This window comes from Clupea harengus, chromosome 18, assembly GCF_900700415.2.
Source record: "Clupea harengus chromosome 18, Ch_v2.0.2, whole genome shotgun sequence".
Lineage (NCBI taxonomy): Eukaryota > Metazoa > Chordata > Actinopteri > Clupeiformes > Clupeidae > Clupea > Clupea harengus.
The window spans coordinates 17,944,971-17,963,698 of NC_045169.1; the positions used below are offsets into that span (position 1 = coordinate 17,944,971).

The following is an 18,728-nucleotide window of genomic DNA, read 5'->3' on the forward strand; positions in this document are numbered from 1 at the left end:
TTTACCCTTTTAGTAAGTCTGCAGACATACATGGGGAAGAGTAAATTAAATGAACAGTCCATTTTCAATTTGGAAAAAAAAAGTTAAAATTGCATTTCATATTTAAAAAAAACTTGGAATATAAATATATAGTTGAGTTGCATGAGACGTGGACGTGCATGTGGGCTACTGAGCACATGCAGAGACGTTTTACGGACTTTGACATGTCCTGCTGACTGTAAGATCTCGCGATATTCCCTGGTAGGTACGTTGATGTAATTATAACATGGCGGCCTCCTGTGTGCACATATACAAAGCATGAGTTTTTGTTGACTAGTTGTAAAGGGTCTTGGTGGGTGTGAAGTCGAACCATTTTGAAAGCTTCATTTTAGTCACGAAGGACTGAAGCAATTTCAGCCACCCGCTGACACCTACGACAGACGCAAGAAAGCAACAACAGGTAACTGGTAAGATTAACGTTAGCTAGCATAGCTGGCTAATGCAATTTTTCCACACGCATATAAACACGACGCTGAATTGCGGCTTCATATTTCTGGTAGCTGTTAATGTTGATAGATTTCAGTAGAACTTTGAGCTGCAAGAGTTCAATGTTTACTAAATTCAATTCAATTGAAGTTATTTAATTGGCAGTTAGTACGCAATTATAGACGGTCGTTCTGAAGTTATGGTTATAAGAATCGCTACTGTTTACTTGACTATAAAGTTGCCAGCTGGTTAGCGCTTACGTCAGATTTTGCTAGCTAAACGTGTTTAGTGGAGAAGCGCGTATTCAGCAGTTGAGGTCTCCTATCTGGAAAGTGTAGTGGTTGGCATGTTGTGTTGAATTTAAGATATGGTGCCTTGCTAGTATTTTAGTATCGTGTTCACCACTATGTGAGTTTCCTAAACATAGCATACTAGACAGTAATAGCGTTGCCGTGGATTTTGTATTTTGTGTTCTTTATGGACGACATTTCACTTCATCTAGTGAATTTCGTGACGTTATTCTGATTTTGACCTGTCTTGTTTTCCTTCCCGCCCCTTCCCTCCTGGTTTGTGCCCCCCAATTCCAGCGATCCGAGGTGCTGTGATGTCCTCAGTCTCCCGTAGACTTGGCCAACCGCACCGCCGAAGGAAACACTACCCCAGTAGCACATACCACACCAACGTTTGACTGACACCGGGTTCGGGGAGGGGAAATCACATCATCAGACTTCGGGGGCAGGTGGTTTAAGCGGTTGCTTTTCTTAGGGATCCCTTGAGTTGCAAGGCCAGGAGGTGAGGTGACATGTCGGAAGCCCAGCAGTGCAATGACGGAGGTGGGGTGTCGGTGTCTGGACAGGAGGCAGAAGGGGACGGAGAACCACCCCATGGGATTCCATTGCCATCCCAGTATGGTGCTGAGGAGAGTGTGCGGGAGGTGATGGGGCAGGAAGAGGAGGTACCCCCGGCTGCTAAACAGCAGCGATTGGATAATGACGGGATGGCGATAAATTGTGAGGTCACCTTAACGCCAGCATGCTTGCAAGAAGAAGGCGGCCACCAGAACCATGCCTCACCACTGAGCATACACACAGGTGAGAGAGTTGAGACTTTTTCTGAACAACCTGTTTTGTATTTTTTTGTGCTTTTCTGGATCAGCCATACGTATTTAAATGCACTTTTACAAATGCATTACAATAATTGTTTATGCTCTGTTCAGAATGTGGGCTTCCTTGTGACCTCGAGCGGGTAGCCGGAGGAGAAGGGGAGGCAGGTGGAGGAGAAATAGAAGTGGACTTGCAGCCGAATGGAGCAGAAGAGGAAGGGACACCTGAAGCAGTAGAGGATCATGGGAATGAGCAAAATGGTGGTGACAGTGCTGAATGTACCCCCAGAGAAGAAGAAGAAGAACAACAACAACAACAACCACAATAGTAGGTCAAACAAACAAACAGAAATACACAAACAAACAGAAATACGCAAACAGTACGCAAGCAAACTCACTCCACAGCCCACCTCCTGTTCAGATGAAATAAATACAGTTTTATGGTTTAGTTTATTTGTAAAAACTCATTATTTATTTATTAGCTGATTTTGTTTTCCACCTCTTAAGTTATGGACAAAAAAGGCTATTAATCATTATAACTTATGGATAACCTAACCTATAGTATATCTGGTTTTCCAGTTAGCGTAAAAATTATATGGCTTTTTCTGTGACTCGCTCTATTCCAGCATGCAATGCATGCCTCAAATATTTATGAAGTGTATTAAGGCCTTATTATCTCATATCGTTTGCAGCCTGGGTCTTGATTTCAACCAGAACCCCCAAATGTTGACAGGGTCTTGGGCTGAGTACACCAACTCCCCTGAGAACTACCTCAAAGGCTGCAAGTGGTAAGTAATGAGAGGTCTGGAATGCTGCTGAAACTTGCATATTTCGTGTATTTACAACTACTACCACGTTTTTAGCTGCAGATACGTGAATGATGAGTGAATGTTGATTGTTAATCACTTTATTGATTTACTGATTATTACAGGTGTCTGGGTTATACCCGTTTGTAAGCCAAGTAAATCAATGTCATTTATAGCTATTCAGAATAGTGCTGTCATTGTATTAAATGTACATGTGTTGTACTGAATTATATTAAGTTAATTATCAATTGTAATGATGGCATTAATATATGAAATATAAAAAGATATAATAAATACATTAAATAGTTAAATTATGTGTTCACTTGTATGTTAAACTGAACAGTCTAGTCACCCCTGTTGCTGACAGTATGCTATGGTGTGGAGCATATTATACAGCCACCACATGTTAACTGTTTAAAAAACACAGAATGTAAGCTCACATTCATTAATATGCTTATCCTCTTGGCCCAAATGTTTGGCTAATCGACAGCAACTGGATGTGGGGTGTCAAGATGTCTCACAACTAAATGGTCACATCTGGGCTAATTATAAGCCCCTGTTGTGTAAGGATGATCATATGGACTAATTATAAGAACCTGTTGTGTAAGGCTGATCATATGGACTAATTATAAGCCCCTGTTGTGTAAGGCTGATCATATGGACTAATTATAAGAACCTGTTGTGTAAGACTGATCCTATGGAAATGAAGCTGCTGAAAAAATCATGGCATGATCTCTGAATATTCTATACTAATTAGTCCTATTCTATAATTTGTGTTTATTATAAGTTCTATAAGGCCAAGGGCTGGCCATATGAGGATTCAGCTCCTGTGGAGGACTCTATATGTAGGTCCTTTATCCATGTGATTTTAGGGCGCACAGTGGCTGTGGTGTCCTCAAGTGTAGTATTGCCCTTGTGGAGATCAGTCCTGCTGCTCTAGTGTCGCCTCTGTGTCTGTGGTGTCTGTAATGGAGGTAACGCTATCTGTGTGCATTTAGGGCACCTGGTGGTGTCTGTAATGGAGGTAGCTCTCTCTCTGTGTGATTAGGTCGCCTGATGGCTCTTGTTCTCTCTGTGTGTGTTTAGGGCACCTGATGGCTCCTGCGTGATGTCCAACAGTGCAGACAACGTGCTGCGGGTCTACAACCTCCCTCCAGAGCTCTACAGCAACAACTGGGACCTGCTCACGGAGATGGTGAGCCTCAACAAACACACACACACACACACGAGCTCACATGCAAACACGCACGCACACACACACACACACATACATTCACGGGCTTACTCGCTCACACATGTCAAGTCACTGTTTCTCTGTCGCGTGTGCATATGGGAGTGTGTGTCACCTGTTCACTCGGAGTGTTTCTAGTATTGTAGAGGTGTAATACTAAAGTCAGGTGCAGGGCCCACTCACAGAGGTGCTGAGTCACTCACAGAGGTGCTGAGTCACTCACAGAGGTGCAGGGCCCACTCGAAGAGGTGGTGAGTCAGGGCCCACTCACAGAGGTGCAGGGCCCACTCACAGAGGTGCAGGGCCCACTCACAGAGGTGCAGGGCCCACTCACAGAGGTGCAGGGCCCACTCACAGAGGTGCAGGGCCCACTCGAAGAGGTGCTGAGTCAGGGCCCACTCACAGAGGTGCTGAGTCAGGGCCCACTCACAGAGGTGCTGAGTCAGGGCCCACTCACAGAGGTGCTGAGTCAGGGCCCACTCAAAGAGGTGCTGAGTCAGGGCCCACTCGAAGAGGTGGTGAGTCAGGGCCCACTCACAGAGGTGCTGAGTCAGGGCCCACTCACAGAGGTGCAGGGCCCACTCACAGAGGTGCTGAGTCAGGGCCCACTCACAGAGGTGCTGAGTCACTCACAGAGGTGCAGGGCCCACTCACAGAGGTGCTGAGTCTTGCACATCAACATTTGAGAAAGAAATGCACTCAGAAATGAGTGGTAGTTGTCATTGGGGTGTTCTAGCAATGCAAGATACAGGACCCAGTCACAGACATGGTGAGTCCTGCACCTTACAGGACCCAGTCACAGACATGGTGAGGTCTGCAGCTCAGATACAGGACCCAGTCACAGACATGGTGAGGTCTGCAGCTCAGATACAGGACCCAGTCACAGACATGGTGAGGTCTGCAGCTCAGATACAGGACCCAGTCACAGACATCTGCAGCTCAGATACAGGACCCAGTCACAGACATCTGCAGCTCAGATACAGGACCCAGTCACAGACATCTGCAGCTCAGATACAGGACCCAGTCACAGACATCTGCAGCTCAGATACAGGACCCAGTCACAGACATGGTGGGCCACGAACTGGATAGTTTAGTATTATACCAAGAACTGCTGTGCTTAGACCGGCTCTCTGCCTGTACTCTCTAGTGTGTTGTACTAGACTGTAGTAGTGTCACTCCAACACTGTGATCTACTCAAAAAGATGGCGTGTCTGCCCCTCCCAACACTACAGACAGAACTGTTGCCCTGAGAAATTAGTGTTGGTATTCTCTAGGGTGCTTTAATTTGAGGGATGATGTTGTTTACGCATGTCAACGTTGTAAATCACAGTGGGAGCTCAAGAGCTTTGGAGCAAGTTGGTTTTTGAATATGAGTTAATGTTCAGCAGTTGTTCTTAGTGTCTTTATATAATGACTGTCACATATTGTGTTTGTTATGGAGGGGTGGGGGGGGGGTGCAAAGGCCATTGAAGTCTGTGGAGAAAATGCATTTGGATGTTGGTGGAAAAAATGTGGATGACTTTGCACTGAGGAGACTGTCTGCAAGATGGTGAACTGTAAAAATAACATATTTACTTACTGGCTGGGTTTTCACCATCTGTTATTGGGAACTGTGTTAAAACAACAGTATGCAGCAGTTCGGCACTCTATGAGGAAAGTTTACAAAAACTAGTTTTGGTGTTATTGTCAAAACGATTATGATAGTATATGACCGTGTGAAGGGCCGATAAATACACCTGTCGTTCCCACTAGCCGCCAAGGCTATGCATTATGTAGTTCTGTGGTCCGGAGCAGACCACCCCCCACAGAAGTGTCAGGAAACACAGCAAGCACAACATCTGCAACTGTATTGCGAAAAGACACCAGTTAGGATGTGAAGGAGCTTTTATCAGTGCTGTTATTGGCGTTCTTAAGGTCTTTTACACAGCTCACTAGTTTTAGACCAAAGCTCCTTACTGCTGTTTTAACATTGAGAAAGTAACACAAGCAGAAAGTCACTATTGCGCAACATGCAGACGACGGAGGATGAACTACGTAAGTGTAACGAAAACAATCAGTCTAAATGATCTAAGTGATTTTGCCCAAACTGTTCCTAATACCATTTCACAATGAAGACCACGCAACAGGGGTCATCAGGCTTAGCACGGCCACAAGTAACGGATCCATTAACTAATAACGGAAATGGAGGAGGACAAAGACATCTCATCAGATTGATGGAGGCCCCACAGCTGTACTATCTAGATTATGATCACTGGCTAGGTTAAACACACAAGCGGGGTTTTGAGCTTCATCCTCCCGTCTGTAACACACACACACACACACACACACACACACACGCACTCACAAAGCCTAGCTTACCAGCCAGGCCCTGCGTGAAGTTGGAGAGAGGGTATCAGTCCTGAAGCGTGAGGATAGGTATGCAATGTAGAGGACGTGTTTTTTTTTTTAATTATTATTTATTTCTTTTTTAGTCAGTGTATAGGATGCTGTTGTTCAGTGTATGCAGATGTTTGATAAGTTGGTTTGTTTGTTTATTTAGAATTTGGTTTGCTGTGCTTTCAGTGTGTAAGATTTGGTAAGATTTGGTTTGTGTTGTGTCTTCTCTGTGTAGGATTTGTCATCCTCTCTCTTTCAGTGAGTAGGCTTAGGTATCCTACCTGTCATGTAAGCGTCCTCACCTCGGCTAAGACTCTGTGCATGTCTCTCAGTGCCACACACACACACACACACACACACACACACACACAGCATCTCCAGAGGTTTTCAGCAGTAACTGCGTCTTGGTTGGCCCATTCATTACATTTTTTCAGAAACGGAACCAGTGTGGAAAGACCAGTGTGTAACTGCATTGTCTGTGGTTGGTTTGGCTGGTCTGGCTGAGCCGGGCGGAAGATGTGTTGATTTATCCCTCTTTCACCATGGGAGACTCCAACCAAGGGCGCAGGCCCTGTGTCAAAGGCTCAGTTTGTTCAGCACAGTCCATCAATTATTATGAGAGCCCCCCCCCCCCCCCCCCCCCCCTCCCCTCCACATACACACACACACAACTGCAGCATTGCAACATTTGTCTTTCCACGCCAGAGGACGGTTCATTTGTCATTTATTTGTTTCATGGATTTGCGTTTGCCCGGAGATTATGTTGAATTCTTGATTCGAGATGAAAACCCCAGCTTGTCCGTGTCAAAAACATTTTTCAGATTTCGAAAGGATGGATCGCATTAGGGGTTAGTTTATTGTATTTAATGATGGCCATCTACAGCTTGGGCCAGACATGCATGGTTTAGTTTAATGCTTTAATGGTATTCCTTGGCTGCGGCTCTTGTTTGAGACGTTGTAATAATGGGATAATGGCACATTGATGTTATAATACGGTTTGATAGACCTGGAAAAACTCCGCTCCATTGTTTCCCGATCTCCACGGGGATGAGTAATGTTATCCCACAAAAATGCCACGGCAACGGGAAATGGAACCTCTGTGAACCTTTGCCCAAATTGCTATGATGTGTGTCAAAATGGCTGCTTTAAACCCCAGCCAGTTTGGTCACAGTTGTGCGTCTTATTTATGAGTTTGGCAGTTGGTCCTCTGCACTCCCCAAACCTCCCGCCCTCGCTCGAACTCTCATTGTGTATCACTTTCAAACTGTGCATTACTGGTTTGACGGTTAGGTTCCCAAAAGCATTCTTGCAGTAAAAGTGTAATCAAAAAAATATGTGTTCACAGGAGTTGTATAACATGACACAAAGAACATGTCCTCAATCTGCATGAAGAAAGAGACTGTAGCGTACTTATTCTTAAGTAATTACATGTCTGACTGTCTCTGTTTTTTTCTCTTTCTTTTTCTCTGTCTGTTTCTCTCACTCTCTCTCTCTCTCTCTCTCTCTCTCTCTCTCTCTATCTATCTATCTCTCTCTCTCTCTCTCTCTCTCTCTCTCTCTCTCTCTCTCTCTCTCTCTCTCTCTCTCTCTGATATATTCCTCCACAGACTCCAGTGTTGCGGATGGCAGAAGGCGACACCATCTACGACTACTGCTGGTACCCTAAGATGAGCTCGCTGGACCCCGACACGTGCTTGTGAGTTTGGGCCCTGCCACGCACAGTGTACAAACCCCACCCTCCCACACACACACACACACACAACCCCACCCAGCTGTTTACAACCCCCCACACACACACACACACACACAACCCCACCCAGCTGTTCAGTGCTATTAGTTTCCTCTCAGGCTCCTGATCAGACCTCCAGTCGTCAAACGGCAAAGGCTCGTGGCAGGACCCAGAACGTTTATGCGGTTTGCTTAGACCTTGACTGTGGCCTGATTTAGACACATTTCTTTTGTGAGAGAGTAGATCAACAGCCCCTCAGCCCCTCAGTCGCCATGGGAGAGTGGGATAGTGACCCCATCACTGACCCCTCTCTCTTTCTCTCTGCCTCTGAGAGAGAAAGCGAGGGATAAGAGAGAGGAGAAGAGAGTGGAGGGCAAGGGAAAGAAGGAGAGCAGGAGAGTAGAGTAGAGGCCGTCCTTCTGCTGCTGCTGCTGCTAGTTCTCTGTCAGACAGTGCAGACGGTTCAGCTCTCCCCCAGAGAGCCTCTGCTCTCTCAACAGGAATCTCGTGTGTGTGTGTGTGTGTGTGTGTGTGTGGAATCTTGTGCCCCGAGCTGGAGGTTAAGTGTGTGTGTGAGTGTGTGTGTCGAGCAGGGCACTTCCCCTCCACTGGTAGCTGTTTGTAATGCAGAGGCTCGGCCATAGCTGGCCGTGTGTGGTGTGAGAAGTGTGAAAGCAGCGTTTTAAGGAAACAAACTGCGAAGAAGCACCCAAACGGCGAGGATGTGTTGACCCTCAGGGTGGAGAGTGCTGTGTGTGTGACGCGTGTGTTTAGAGAAATGATGTCCATCCCCTTCCATAGCCACAGTTTATCGGCCAAAGATCTTGAGTGGAAGCCGTGTGTGCCAAGTACTTTGTCTTCCTTTTAAGGCTGAGGATGATGGCAAGGTGAGGTTGAGTTCACAGCCTGACGACGACATGCATGAAGCTAGGTTTCTGTTTTTTGAGCCGGCTCTCTCTCTTAGAGGTTGTCCCTCTCTTTCTATCTGACATCTAATCATCATCTTTGAGTGGAGTTGTTCCACGTTCCCCACTAGAAATGGCAAGCCGATTGCTAAACTTGCCAGAACGATTTGGACTGAAGAAGATGGCTTGAAGACAACGGCTCGTTGCCCATTGCGTGTGTTATTTTTAATAAACAACCAACCACTTGGGATGCAGGGTCTCTCCCCTATGGAGATGGAAATACCTGATGAGGGGAAGAGAACGGGAAGAGAGAGAGATGGAGGGAAAGAGAGACACTGAAGGAGGTGGAAGAAGTAAACGATTTATGTTGAAAAGGAAGAGTGGAGCGATAGGGAGGGAAGGGAGGAGGAGAACGATGGAGAGAAGTAACTGATTTATGGTGAAGGTGAAGAAGAGAGGGAGGAGTGGAGGGGAGGAAAGGGGGGTAGCCATATAGAGAGAGAGAGAGGGAATAAGGGAGGAATGGATGGAGAAATAACCGATTTATGTTGAGGGGAAAAGTGGAGAGGGAGGGAGTGATGAGGAGGAGGAGAGCGATAGAGTTGAGGTCGTGGGGTCACGGATGAAACCATAAACAACACGCGGAGCTGATTATCTGGGGAATGAGTGTGTGTGTGTGTGTGTGTGTGTGTGTGTGTGTGTGTGCGCACAGAGGGAAGGCCTGGACCACAGCTCAGAGCCTGTTGGCCAGGACTGGACTGGACTGGACTAGACCGCCTGTCCAACACACTCTGCCAGCAACAACACCATCTCTCCAGCATTGTAACCCAAAGTGCTCTCAACACACAGCATACCGCACAGCACACACACAGACACAGACAGACTTATATTCAGACATACACACACACACACACACACACTTCTACACATACACACACATAGATATTCTCAGACAAATACACATTAGTACTTGTCCAGACATTAGGACTGGGGAAAATATGTTGCTAACGTGAACGTTTTTTTTGGGGGGGGGGGGGTGTTAGGTAGCTTAATTGAATAGTATGCATGCCAGCATAATGAATTTAAACAACTCATTCAAACAAACAACAACTAAATAAAAAATGTAGAAAGTCATGTTCTACAGAAACCATTTTCTACAGTTTCTTGACAGGTTGAGGTAAACAGACACAGGTCTATCTGTGTAGGGATCCTTCCCATGATGTCAAACACTTATGATAACATTATGAGCCTGGCAGTGGTGAAAACAAGCACTTCACTTTGACTCGGATGCTTGCCACAATGGGATCACATTTTAAAGCCGTTTTGCGGTTACTAGATAGCGTTCTAACTCAATACTGGACCAATTTCAGTCGTTAATTGTCCATAGTAAAAGTTTGAGGCCTACCTGTGTCCCAGTTCAACTGGGGATTTACCAGATTAAGAATAATAGGACTTACTACATCTTTCTGTAGAAAATGACTGTAGAAACATTACATTGTAAAGCCGTTTGCAGTTTCCGGGTATAGCATTCTAGCTCCAATACTGGGTCGATTTTGGTCGTTAATTGTCCTTAGTAAAGGTTTGGTCCCAAAAAAAAATAGGGCCTAGGTGGAAAAGTCTCCATGTTTCCCTTTAATGCTAGTAGCCTCCTTGCTGCCACTTCCTGCGATGTCAAATACATGTAAAATCCACAGTTCTTGGATGCATCACAGATAGGCATACATATGGATTTCTGTTAATTGTCTTGTGATTAGGATAATCATGTTTGCCTCACCAACTCTGGCTGTGTTTGTTATGTTCTTGTTTTATAGTACAGTAACTTAATGATCATGTAGGTCGAATTTGTTTTAATGTGAAAAATGCAGCAGGCTACAAAATATGTAGTATTTAGACATGGGCATACTGCTAGGTGATCTTGTTTGAAAAAAGACAAGAGTCTTGTGAATCTCTTAATTTTTTTTAAACAGCTGTTTACAGTTTACAGGGAAAATAGAGTTCAAATCTGTGTGCTTGTATTTATAAATAAGAAACACGAATGCCAATATGCGCCATGATTTATTGAGAATAGTTTTATAATCAAATTGTTTCTCTTTGAATCATAACGAATCATGAGGCCAGTGGAGATTCACTGATACAGATACATTTTCAGACTGGGCACACATTCACACACTCACTGGCTCTCATATTTACAGCCACACACACACACACACATACTAACACACACACACACACACAGACTCTCATATTCACAGCCACACACACACACAAACACACACAGACTCTCATATTCACAGCCACACACACACACACACACACACACACACAGGCTCTCATATTCACAGCCACACACACACACACTCACACACAAACACTCTAGGGTAAGGAGACAGAGGCAGTGCTGGAAGGATTTTAATTCTTGAAAGCAGCTTCTTGGTGTACCAGTCGTGATCAAAATGCAATTAGCCGCTGACTGATTGATCACAGGAAAAGGCCAGAGCATCTGTTAATGTGTTTCTGTCTTTTTTCCCTGCTCCCTTTTGTCGGCTGTCAAACAGCGAATACTCTCCCCGCGGAGAGCGAGGAATCGCTCCTCGCTGCCGGGAAGCATCCGTGGCACGGCATTGTGCCGCACGGCGTGGGTTTGGGAACAGGTCCAGGCTGACTGTGAGGTCTAGGGTTCCTCTTAATTGGGTTTCTCCGAAAGCGAGAATAAAGCGATGGGCTCGAGCGAGGATGCTCATCTCCTTTTTTCTTTTTTTCTCGTTCCTTTCCCTTTCTTTTCCTTTCTCCACGGCTCGCCTAATTATTATAATTTTTTTTGTTATTGTTTTTTTTTTTTCTTCTCCCGAAATCAAACCGTTAATTAAACCCAGCGCTCGCTGTCGGGTTCGCTCTGCCCACCGTTGGAGAAACAATTAGCTTCTCCCAGGCATATCTGATCTGCTTAGTCACACTGAAAACACACAGGTCACGTCTCTCCCTCTCTCTCTTGCTCTTTCTCTCTGTTTCTCTCTCTCGCTCGCTCTGTTTCTGATGATTGGAGTGTTTACATATAGTGTGAAATTAGTACAGAAAGTCAAAGGCATCAGAGAGGCCATGTTCATTTTGAAGATTTTCCTCCCTCACGACCTCTCCATGACCTTCTGGAGGCTTCATGAGTGTCTTCACCATGTGTGTGTACTAATGAAGGAGATGGAGGGCGATGCCTGATAGTATAATACTGCCCTTTTTCTGTTCTTTTCTTTTGACTTCCATCTGTGATTTTTGTTGCCCTAAACTCAATCTCTTTCTTTCTTTTGTTTCGTTCTTTATATTTTTCCTGTCATTAATTGCACCCCCCACCCCCAATCTCTCTCAGCATTGCCAGCAGTAGTCGTGACAACCCGGTGCACATTTGGGACGCCTTCTACGGCGACCTCCGTGCGACCTTCAGGCCATACAACCACCTGGATGAGCTGACGGCCGCCCACTCGCTCTGCTTCTCCCCCGACGGTGACCAGCTCTACTGCGGCTTTGACAAGATGGTGCGCATCTTCTATACCGACCGGCCTGGCCGCGACTGCGAGGAGAGACCCACCAACGGTACGCAGCCAACCTGCATTACATGGCATTATGATTATATTGATGTAGACGCCATTAACAGCTAACGCTAACTTCTACATCAGTTTAGATTGTATCATGTTGCGCGGATACCATTAAACAGTAACAGCAACACTTGTTTTAAGCAACAATATGCAGGTTTTTGCTGTTCTATAAGGTATGTTTTTTGCAAGTACATAGTGTCCACAACATCTTCAAGGTTATTTTATGAGGGAAGGATAGAGAGAATCACAGCTAGCATTCTAGCTGCCCAGGCTATTCACTGTGTAAAAATGTAAGAAGTTTTTATAGTGGGATGCCTGTAACATCAGTTGGCAAGCTAATTCGTTTTCATCACTACAAACTGTCCTGCTGTTGTTGTTTTTTTGACACATATAGTGGCTGTTGGCTATTTAACTTTTTTTTGACAACTTTGTTTTACAGAATTCTTTAAATAAGTATAACAGTGTTGATTTTTTAAAAGCAGTATCCAGTCCCAGTTTGTTGTGCTTGCTAGTGAGCCTGTGTCTTTAATGACCATAATGCCCAGTTGTTGTATTTCTGTGACTACAGAGGAATACAGAAATGTAATGTTAAACTAATGCTGGGTGTTGGGTGACCTGTCCAACTCCCCGCGTGTCAGACTGTGCTTCTAAGTGTGCGTTGCGGAGTTTGTGTTTGTTAAATATGGAGGCCTTTCGGCGCACAGCCCTTGTACTTCTGTCTGTCTTTTCTTGCATTGTTTAGCAGAACAAGCTGTTGTAGTTGAGTGCAATGAGTGCGTGCTGGTAGGGAGACAGGCAGGTAGGACATCTAATCATTTCATCCAGAATGAATACAATAGTTGAACAGACTTTTGACAGCCCTGTGGCTGCCACAGATGCCAAAGAATCCTTTTTGTTTTCAGAGCATTTAATGTATTCATTACCATAAAAAGAATAAAGAGGATTTCAAGAAATCATTGCAACAGAATGTAACAAAAAATGCTGCTGAAATAACCCTGCCCTACCCTGCCCTTTAAACCCTTGATTTTAGCCTTTGTTGTTGTTTAAACCCTCTGAGCAACTTCAGAATCAGACACCCTCGAGACAGCCTCTTCACACAAACGTAGACCTAAACCAGCCTGTCTAGAGCCCGTCTGTGAAATGAAAAACATGGTGATGTAAGCAGTCAACTTGCTGGTCCAGTTAGACTGAGCAGTTTTCTCTGTGGGGCTGAAGTTGTCTTGGGGGATGGGAGGCTGTGGTGCCACTAGCTTCAAACTCAATTTGCTGAAACACAAATCATGTGATGGGCAAACGCGCTCAGCCAGCGAAGGTCAGACCGGTGATTAGTACAGCCCTAGAACTGGATTACGACTCAATTATGAGCCGTGTGTGTGTCGAGGAAAGGCTTGGGCTTTTTCTCTGAAGTGACTTGACCAGCCGAGCACTCCCAGCATGTTTTATAAATAACCAAGTTAAACTCCGCTTCATTAATACGAGACACAACAAACACAAAGATCACTGACCGGGTTTGTGGTTTGTGTGTGTTCACTGAGGCGTGTAATTAGTATACGATAAACACACACTCACAGACTCTCTCACACACACACACACACACACACTTACACACACACAGTTGTTTTATGTCTGAGCTTAAAGAAAAACACACAAGCTTTCCAAAAGTTTTGTGGCACAGTGGAGTTACTATGCTGTGTCTTAAAAACAAAATGGTAGGCCTCATTAGTAATGAGTTCTTTGGGGGCCGCAGCTTCACCGGCTCATTAACGATTGATTGTATAAATGATTTAGCATGGCTAGTAATATGACATAGCTTCAGGGAAGGCCCCCCTCCTGGTTTTACAAGCTCCCATAATACATTGTAATGCATTGACTAGCACGTTGTAAACGTTACTATGTTCGATTGTACTTTGGGGATCTCGTAAAGTCACTGCATGGCCAATTTTTTTTGTCTTGCTGTATTAAGTCTTAGTCCTTCATCCGTGTGCTTGTAGATGTTAACCCCTCTTCATTTCTTCTAGAACCTTCCATGCTCTGTCTTCACTGACTTCTAGAACATTCCTTTCTGTCTCTTAGCAGGCTTCTAGAACATTCATTGCTGTCTCTTAGCAGGCTTCTAGAACATTTATTTGCCCTCTCTTAGCAGGCTTTCTAGAACATTCCTTGCTGTCTCTTAGCAGGCTTCTAGAATCTTCCTTGCTTTCTCTTGTTCTATGTCCTCACTTTTGAAATGAAATTTGAGAACTCCGGGTTGGCGTTGTACTGTGGACAGTGAACACGGAGAGATTTGGAAACAACAACGTATGGTTGTCATGACACTGACCAAAGTTTGTGCTCGAGACGCCACCAACAACAACAAGCACTTCGGAGGAGTTTTGGTGAGGGCGTAGAACATTTGGAAACCGGGCAGAAAACGATAGTGTGGACCAAGAAAGGTTTGACATCAAATCTGCGGTTTCAGATTTATCCACCTCTCTCCGTGTTCACTGTCCACAGTACAACGCCAACCCGGCGTTCTCAAATTTCATTTCAAAATACATGCACCTCTGAGAGTGTTTTCGAAAAAGGACTGTTGGCAGAAAAAGGTGTGTTGGTGTGGACAGAAGGGCTAAATGGAGAAATAATCGTAATCGTTTTCAAATTCACCTGCTTTGATTTGTACTGGGCCTCAGTAGTCCTCTAGAATTCACATGGTGACGAATGTCTTGAGTGTGTTTTTTTTGTGTGCCCGCAGTGAATTCACGTGGTGACGAGTGTCTCTTGTGTGTGCGTGTTTCTTTTGTGTGCCCGCAGTGAAGAAGCAGGGACAGGGTGGCATCATCTCCTGCATGGCGTTCAGCCCATGCAAGTCCCTGTACGCGTGCGGCTCGTACTCGCGCAGCGTGGGCGTCTACGCGTGCCAGGATGGCGAACTGCTTGCACTGCTGCCCTCTCGCCACCGGGGGGGGATCACACACCTGCTCTTTGCGCCCAACGGACACCACCTCTACACGGGGGGCCGCAAGGTAAAGACAGAGACACACACACACACACACACACACACACACAATTTCACACGGGCAGTTTCAACACACAATTATCATGTGCACACAATATATTTACACATACATATGTTAAACACACAAAAACACATGGTAATACAAATATGAAACCTGAGATGCACAACTCTTGCCTAGGGGTGTTTGCATTCACAACGTGTGTGTGTGTGTGTGTGTGTGTGTGTGTGTGTGTGTGTGTGTGTGTGTTTTAGGACAAGGAGATCCTTTGCTGGGACCTGAGAGATCCGGGCCGGGTTCTGTTCTCCGTCAACAGGAGTGTAAACACCAACCAGCGTATCTACTTTGACCTGGATCCGTAAGGACCGCCAAACACACACACACACAGACACACACACACACTCATAGACCTGAGACATGAATATCCTTCACCTGTGGTTACGTTCAGTATTATTTCAACAAGTGTGTGTCTGTCTGTGTGTGTGTGTAGATCGGGCAGGTATTTGCTGAGTGGCGACACTGATGGAATGGTGTCAGTCTGGGATACACTCACAGCGCCCACAGATGGCCAGGAGGAAGTGCTGCAGCCTCAGCTCCAGTTCCAGGTCCACAGGGACTGTGCCAACGGCATGAGGTAGGCCTGTACACACACACACACACACACACACACACACACACACAGCTCTACGCTAGAACATGCTGCATAGACATCAACTTAGTGTGTAGTTATAGTTTGGGTATTTGGCATCTACAACCTACACACTTCACATCCATACCATCACATTACATTGACAGGCCCCATGTATTCTCAAATAATTTGTATAAGGTCACTACGACAACCAGGTTGTTTATTCCAGCTTTGTCTTTATATTTGTCACTCTCCTCATCTCTCTTTAACTATTACTCCCCTTCTGTTATTGCGCTCTCTCTCTCTCTCTCTCTCTCTCTCTCTCTCTCTCTCTCTCCCTCTCCAGTGTCCATCCCTTTATGCCCCTGCTGGTGACCTCCAGTGGGCAGCGGCACTTCAAGTGGCCAGGGCAAGGCGAGAGCGACTCGGGCTCCGACTCAGACGAGGACAGCGCCATGATGTCATCAGACGGCGCTGCCCTCCCGCAGGACAACGCCCTCACCATCTGGTGGGCCGGCCCACTGGGTTCCGTGGCCGAGGGGGGAAACGGAGCTGAACCAACCAGCGAGGGACCACTGACAGCCTAGTCCCCCACCCCCACCCCCCACCCCTCACCCGTCTCCAATGGACTTAACCAAATGTCTCCACTGCCGTTTTCAAACTCTGCTTGTGTGAAGTGAGGTGTACTTACTCTTAAAATCACAAAAAGTCATCCTGCCAAATCATTCCCCCTTCTTTGTATGTGTAGGGGTGGTTACATTTGATGTGAACTTAGTTGATTAAACTAAAATTTAGTTCGTCTTTTTTTAGTTTATGTTTTTTCTTTATGAAAAGTTTCCATCAACAGGCAGAATAGACTCTTGAGAGGTGTCTTTCAGAGGAGACGTCTCTTTCAGAAGGTCCTTTGTGATCGTTCTGAAAGGAGGACGTGTCTGTGGAAGCGAGAAGGTCTGGAGGGTCGAGGCGGATGAGAAGCCTTGAGTTGCGCTGAATAGAGAGAACATTCTCGAGCGCAAGCTCCTTCACACGCATGAATTTCAATCATGCTTAGAATGGGGAGATGTGATCCAATGTCAGTCGTGTAAAGAAGGGGGGGGGAGGGGACATGTTTACGTGTTATAAAAGCCTGTAATAAACTGGGGTGTGGGAGGCTAATTCGCACCAGTAGAACAATTAGCCGCAGGTGCCTCCTGCATTCCGTCTGTGTAAACTTTACTTTCAGGGTAACAGGCGTTTGTGATCAATATTATTGACTTTGAAGCATATTTCTGGTCTTAGTCGACGTATAATTACTAGTAAACGTGTTGGTATTATTAGGCTCTTGGACCTGCTCACACATTGTCCCTGGTCTGTCGCAGAACAGCATAAAATCACTGTACAAATACAACACAGAAGATAAATAGGTTTTGAACCCTTTGTGCAGTTTATAACTAAAATGCGTCAACCAACTACCCCGACCGAAGGTGTCTGTGTGGGTTACCTGTAGCTGTAAGAGCGGTCTGCTAGGTGAAGGTTTAGCCAGCTCGCAGGTTGGTCATCTGCCAAACTTCTCAGGAATGGAAGGAGACCGATGCAAGAGTCGCAAGCACAATCACCCTCCCTGTCCTCTGTCGTGACTGCTCACCACAGAGTCTTCAGATTGTACTGTCCTCTGTTGTGAGTTCTTACCAGAGTTGTTAGATTGTACTTTACTGTATTTTCAGTCACTTGTTAAGTGCCATGCCGTTGCAGTGTGCTTTTGAAGATTGATCGCTGTCTCTACAAGCTTCAGAAGCGTGTTAGGTATTGTGGTTAGTGCCAAGGTGAATGTGTGTGTGTGAGTGTGTGAGTGAAGCTACCTGCTCTGTCTCTGGGCTTTAGATTGCCTTTCAACCACTGAACACACACAGTGGTCCGTAATCATTTTCTGGATGTGTAAGAGGAGTATATTAACCCATCTTTGCGAGAGTTTTTTGTTTATTTTTGCTGTTGGGTTTGTTTTATTTTTCTAAGAAACGGTGAAAAGATGTGCAGACTGATCTGAGGCCAGTGGCTTGTGTGGTGAGGTTTGTACATCTGGTTTATTTTTTAGTGTTGAAATGTTTTAGAAAAGACATTATTTGTGTAGCGCCATTCCTTTGTGCGTCGAGGTCATAGTTCAGGAGCAGCCAGCTTTTTAAGAGGAACACCTGAAACGATGACCCTCATGGTCAACTCAACATGAATAAAAAGACTTACTCAACCTCTGCTTCTGATTTAGTTTTCCTTGTTTCCTTTCATCATTGTACCTTGGACATTTTAGGCATCTTTTTTTTTTGTCTTCGTGTTCATCATAAGCCTTTTGTTTGCTTGTTCAAAGAAGCCTGATTACTACAGTAGAAGCCCAAATTATACAGAGTGCACTGGAATAAACTGACCGAATAATGACCTCAGCTTGCCATTTATTTTTCCCCCCTCTCTCAACATGGCCTCCACTCACTCAGTGCATTGTGAACTTCCTCTGACTGCAGGTTATAATTGTATTGAGAGCTCGAGAGCTGCTGAATTGTGTGTTGTCCTCAGTTGCTAGGCAACCGTCTTGAGCGAGAGAGAGAGGTGAAGGAAAGGAAGGAAGGAGAGGCCCGCAGACAGCAAAAGTGAGCGCAGGAGGGGAGGGGGAGATGTCTGTAAACCCATCCTGCTGGTGTGCTCTACCTCAGGCAGGGAGCGGGGTCGGAGCGGCTGGCCTGCCCCAGCAGGGAGGAGGTTCCCTGGGCAGCATGTCTAGGCACACACCCCTAGAGGGGATGCTGAGCTGAACCATGCTGTCACACAGAGAGCTGAACCATGCTGTCCACACAGAGAGCTGAACCATGCTGTCCACACAGAGAGCTGAACCATGCTGTCACACGGAGAGCCGTGCACTCTCACATTTTAGACGAGTTTTAGAC

At 45.6% G+C, this 18,728-nt stretch overlaps 1 protein-coding gene across 1 annotated transcript; it reads left to right on the forward strand.

Annotated features, from left to right (window-relative positions):
* Positions 1–221: 221 nt before the first annotated feature.
* Positions 222–18,042, forward strand: wrap53 (WD repeat containing, antisense to TP53). Its single transcript, XM_012830861.3, has 11 exons — positions 222–439; positions 1,053–1,556; positions 1,682–1,895; positions 2,260–2,355; positions 3,460–3,568; positions 7,588–7,676; positions 11,973–12,196; positions 14,989–15,200; positions 15,446–15,549; positions 15,682–15,825; positions 16,166–18,042. The coding sequence occupies exons 2-11, from the start codon at positions 1,268–1,270 to the stop codon at positions 16,404–16,406; spliced, it is 1,722 nt and encodes a 573-aa protein (XP_012686315.1). The 5' UTR covers positions 222–439; positions 1,053–1,267; the 3' UTR covers positions 16,407–18,042.
* The last annotated feature ends 686 nt before the right edge of the window (positions 18,043–18,728 follow it).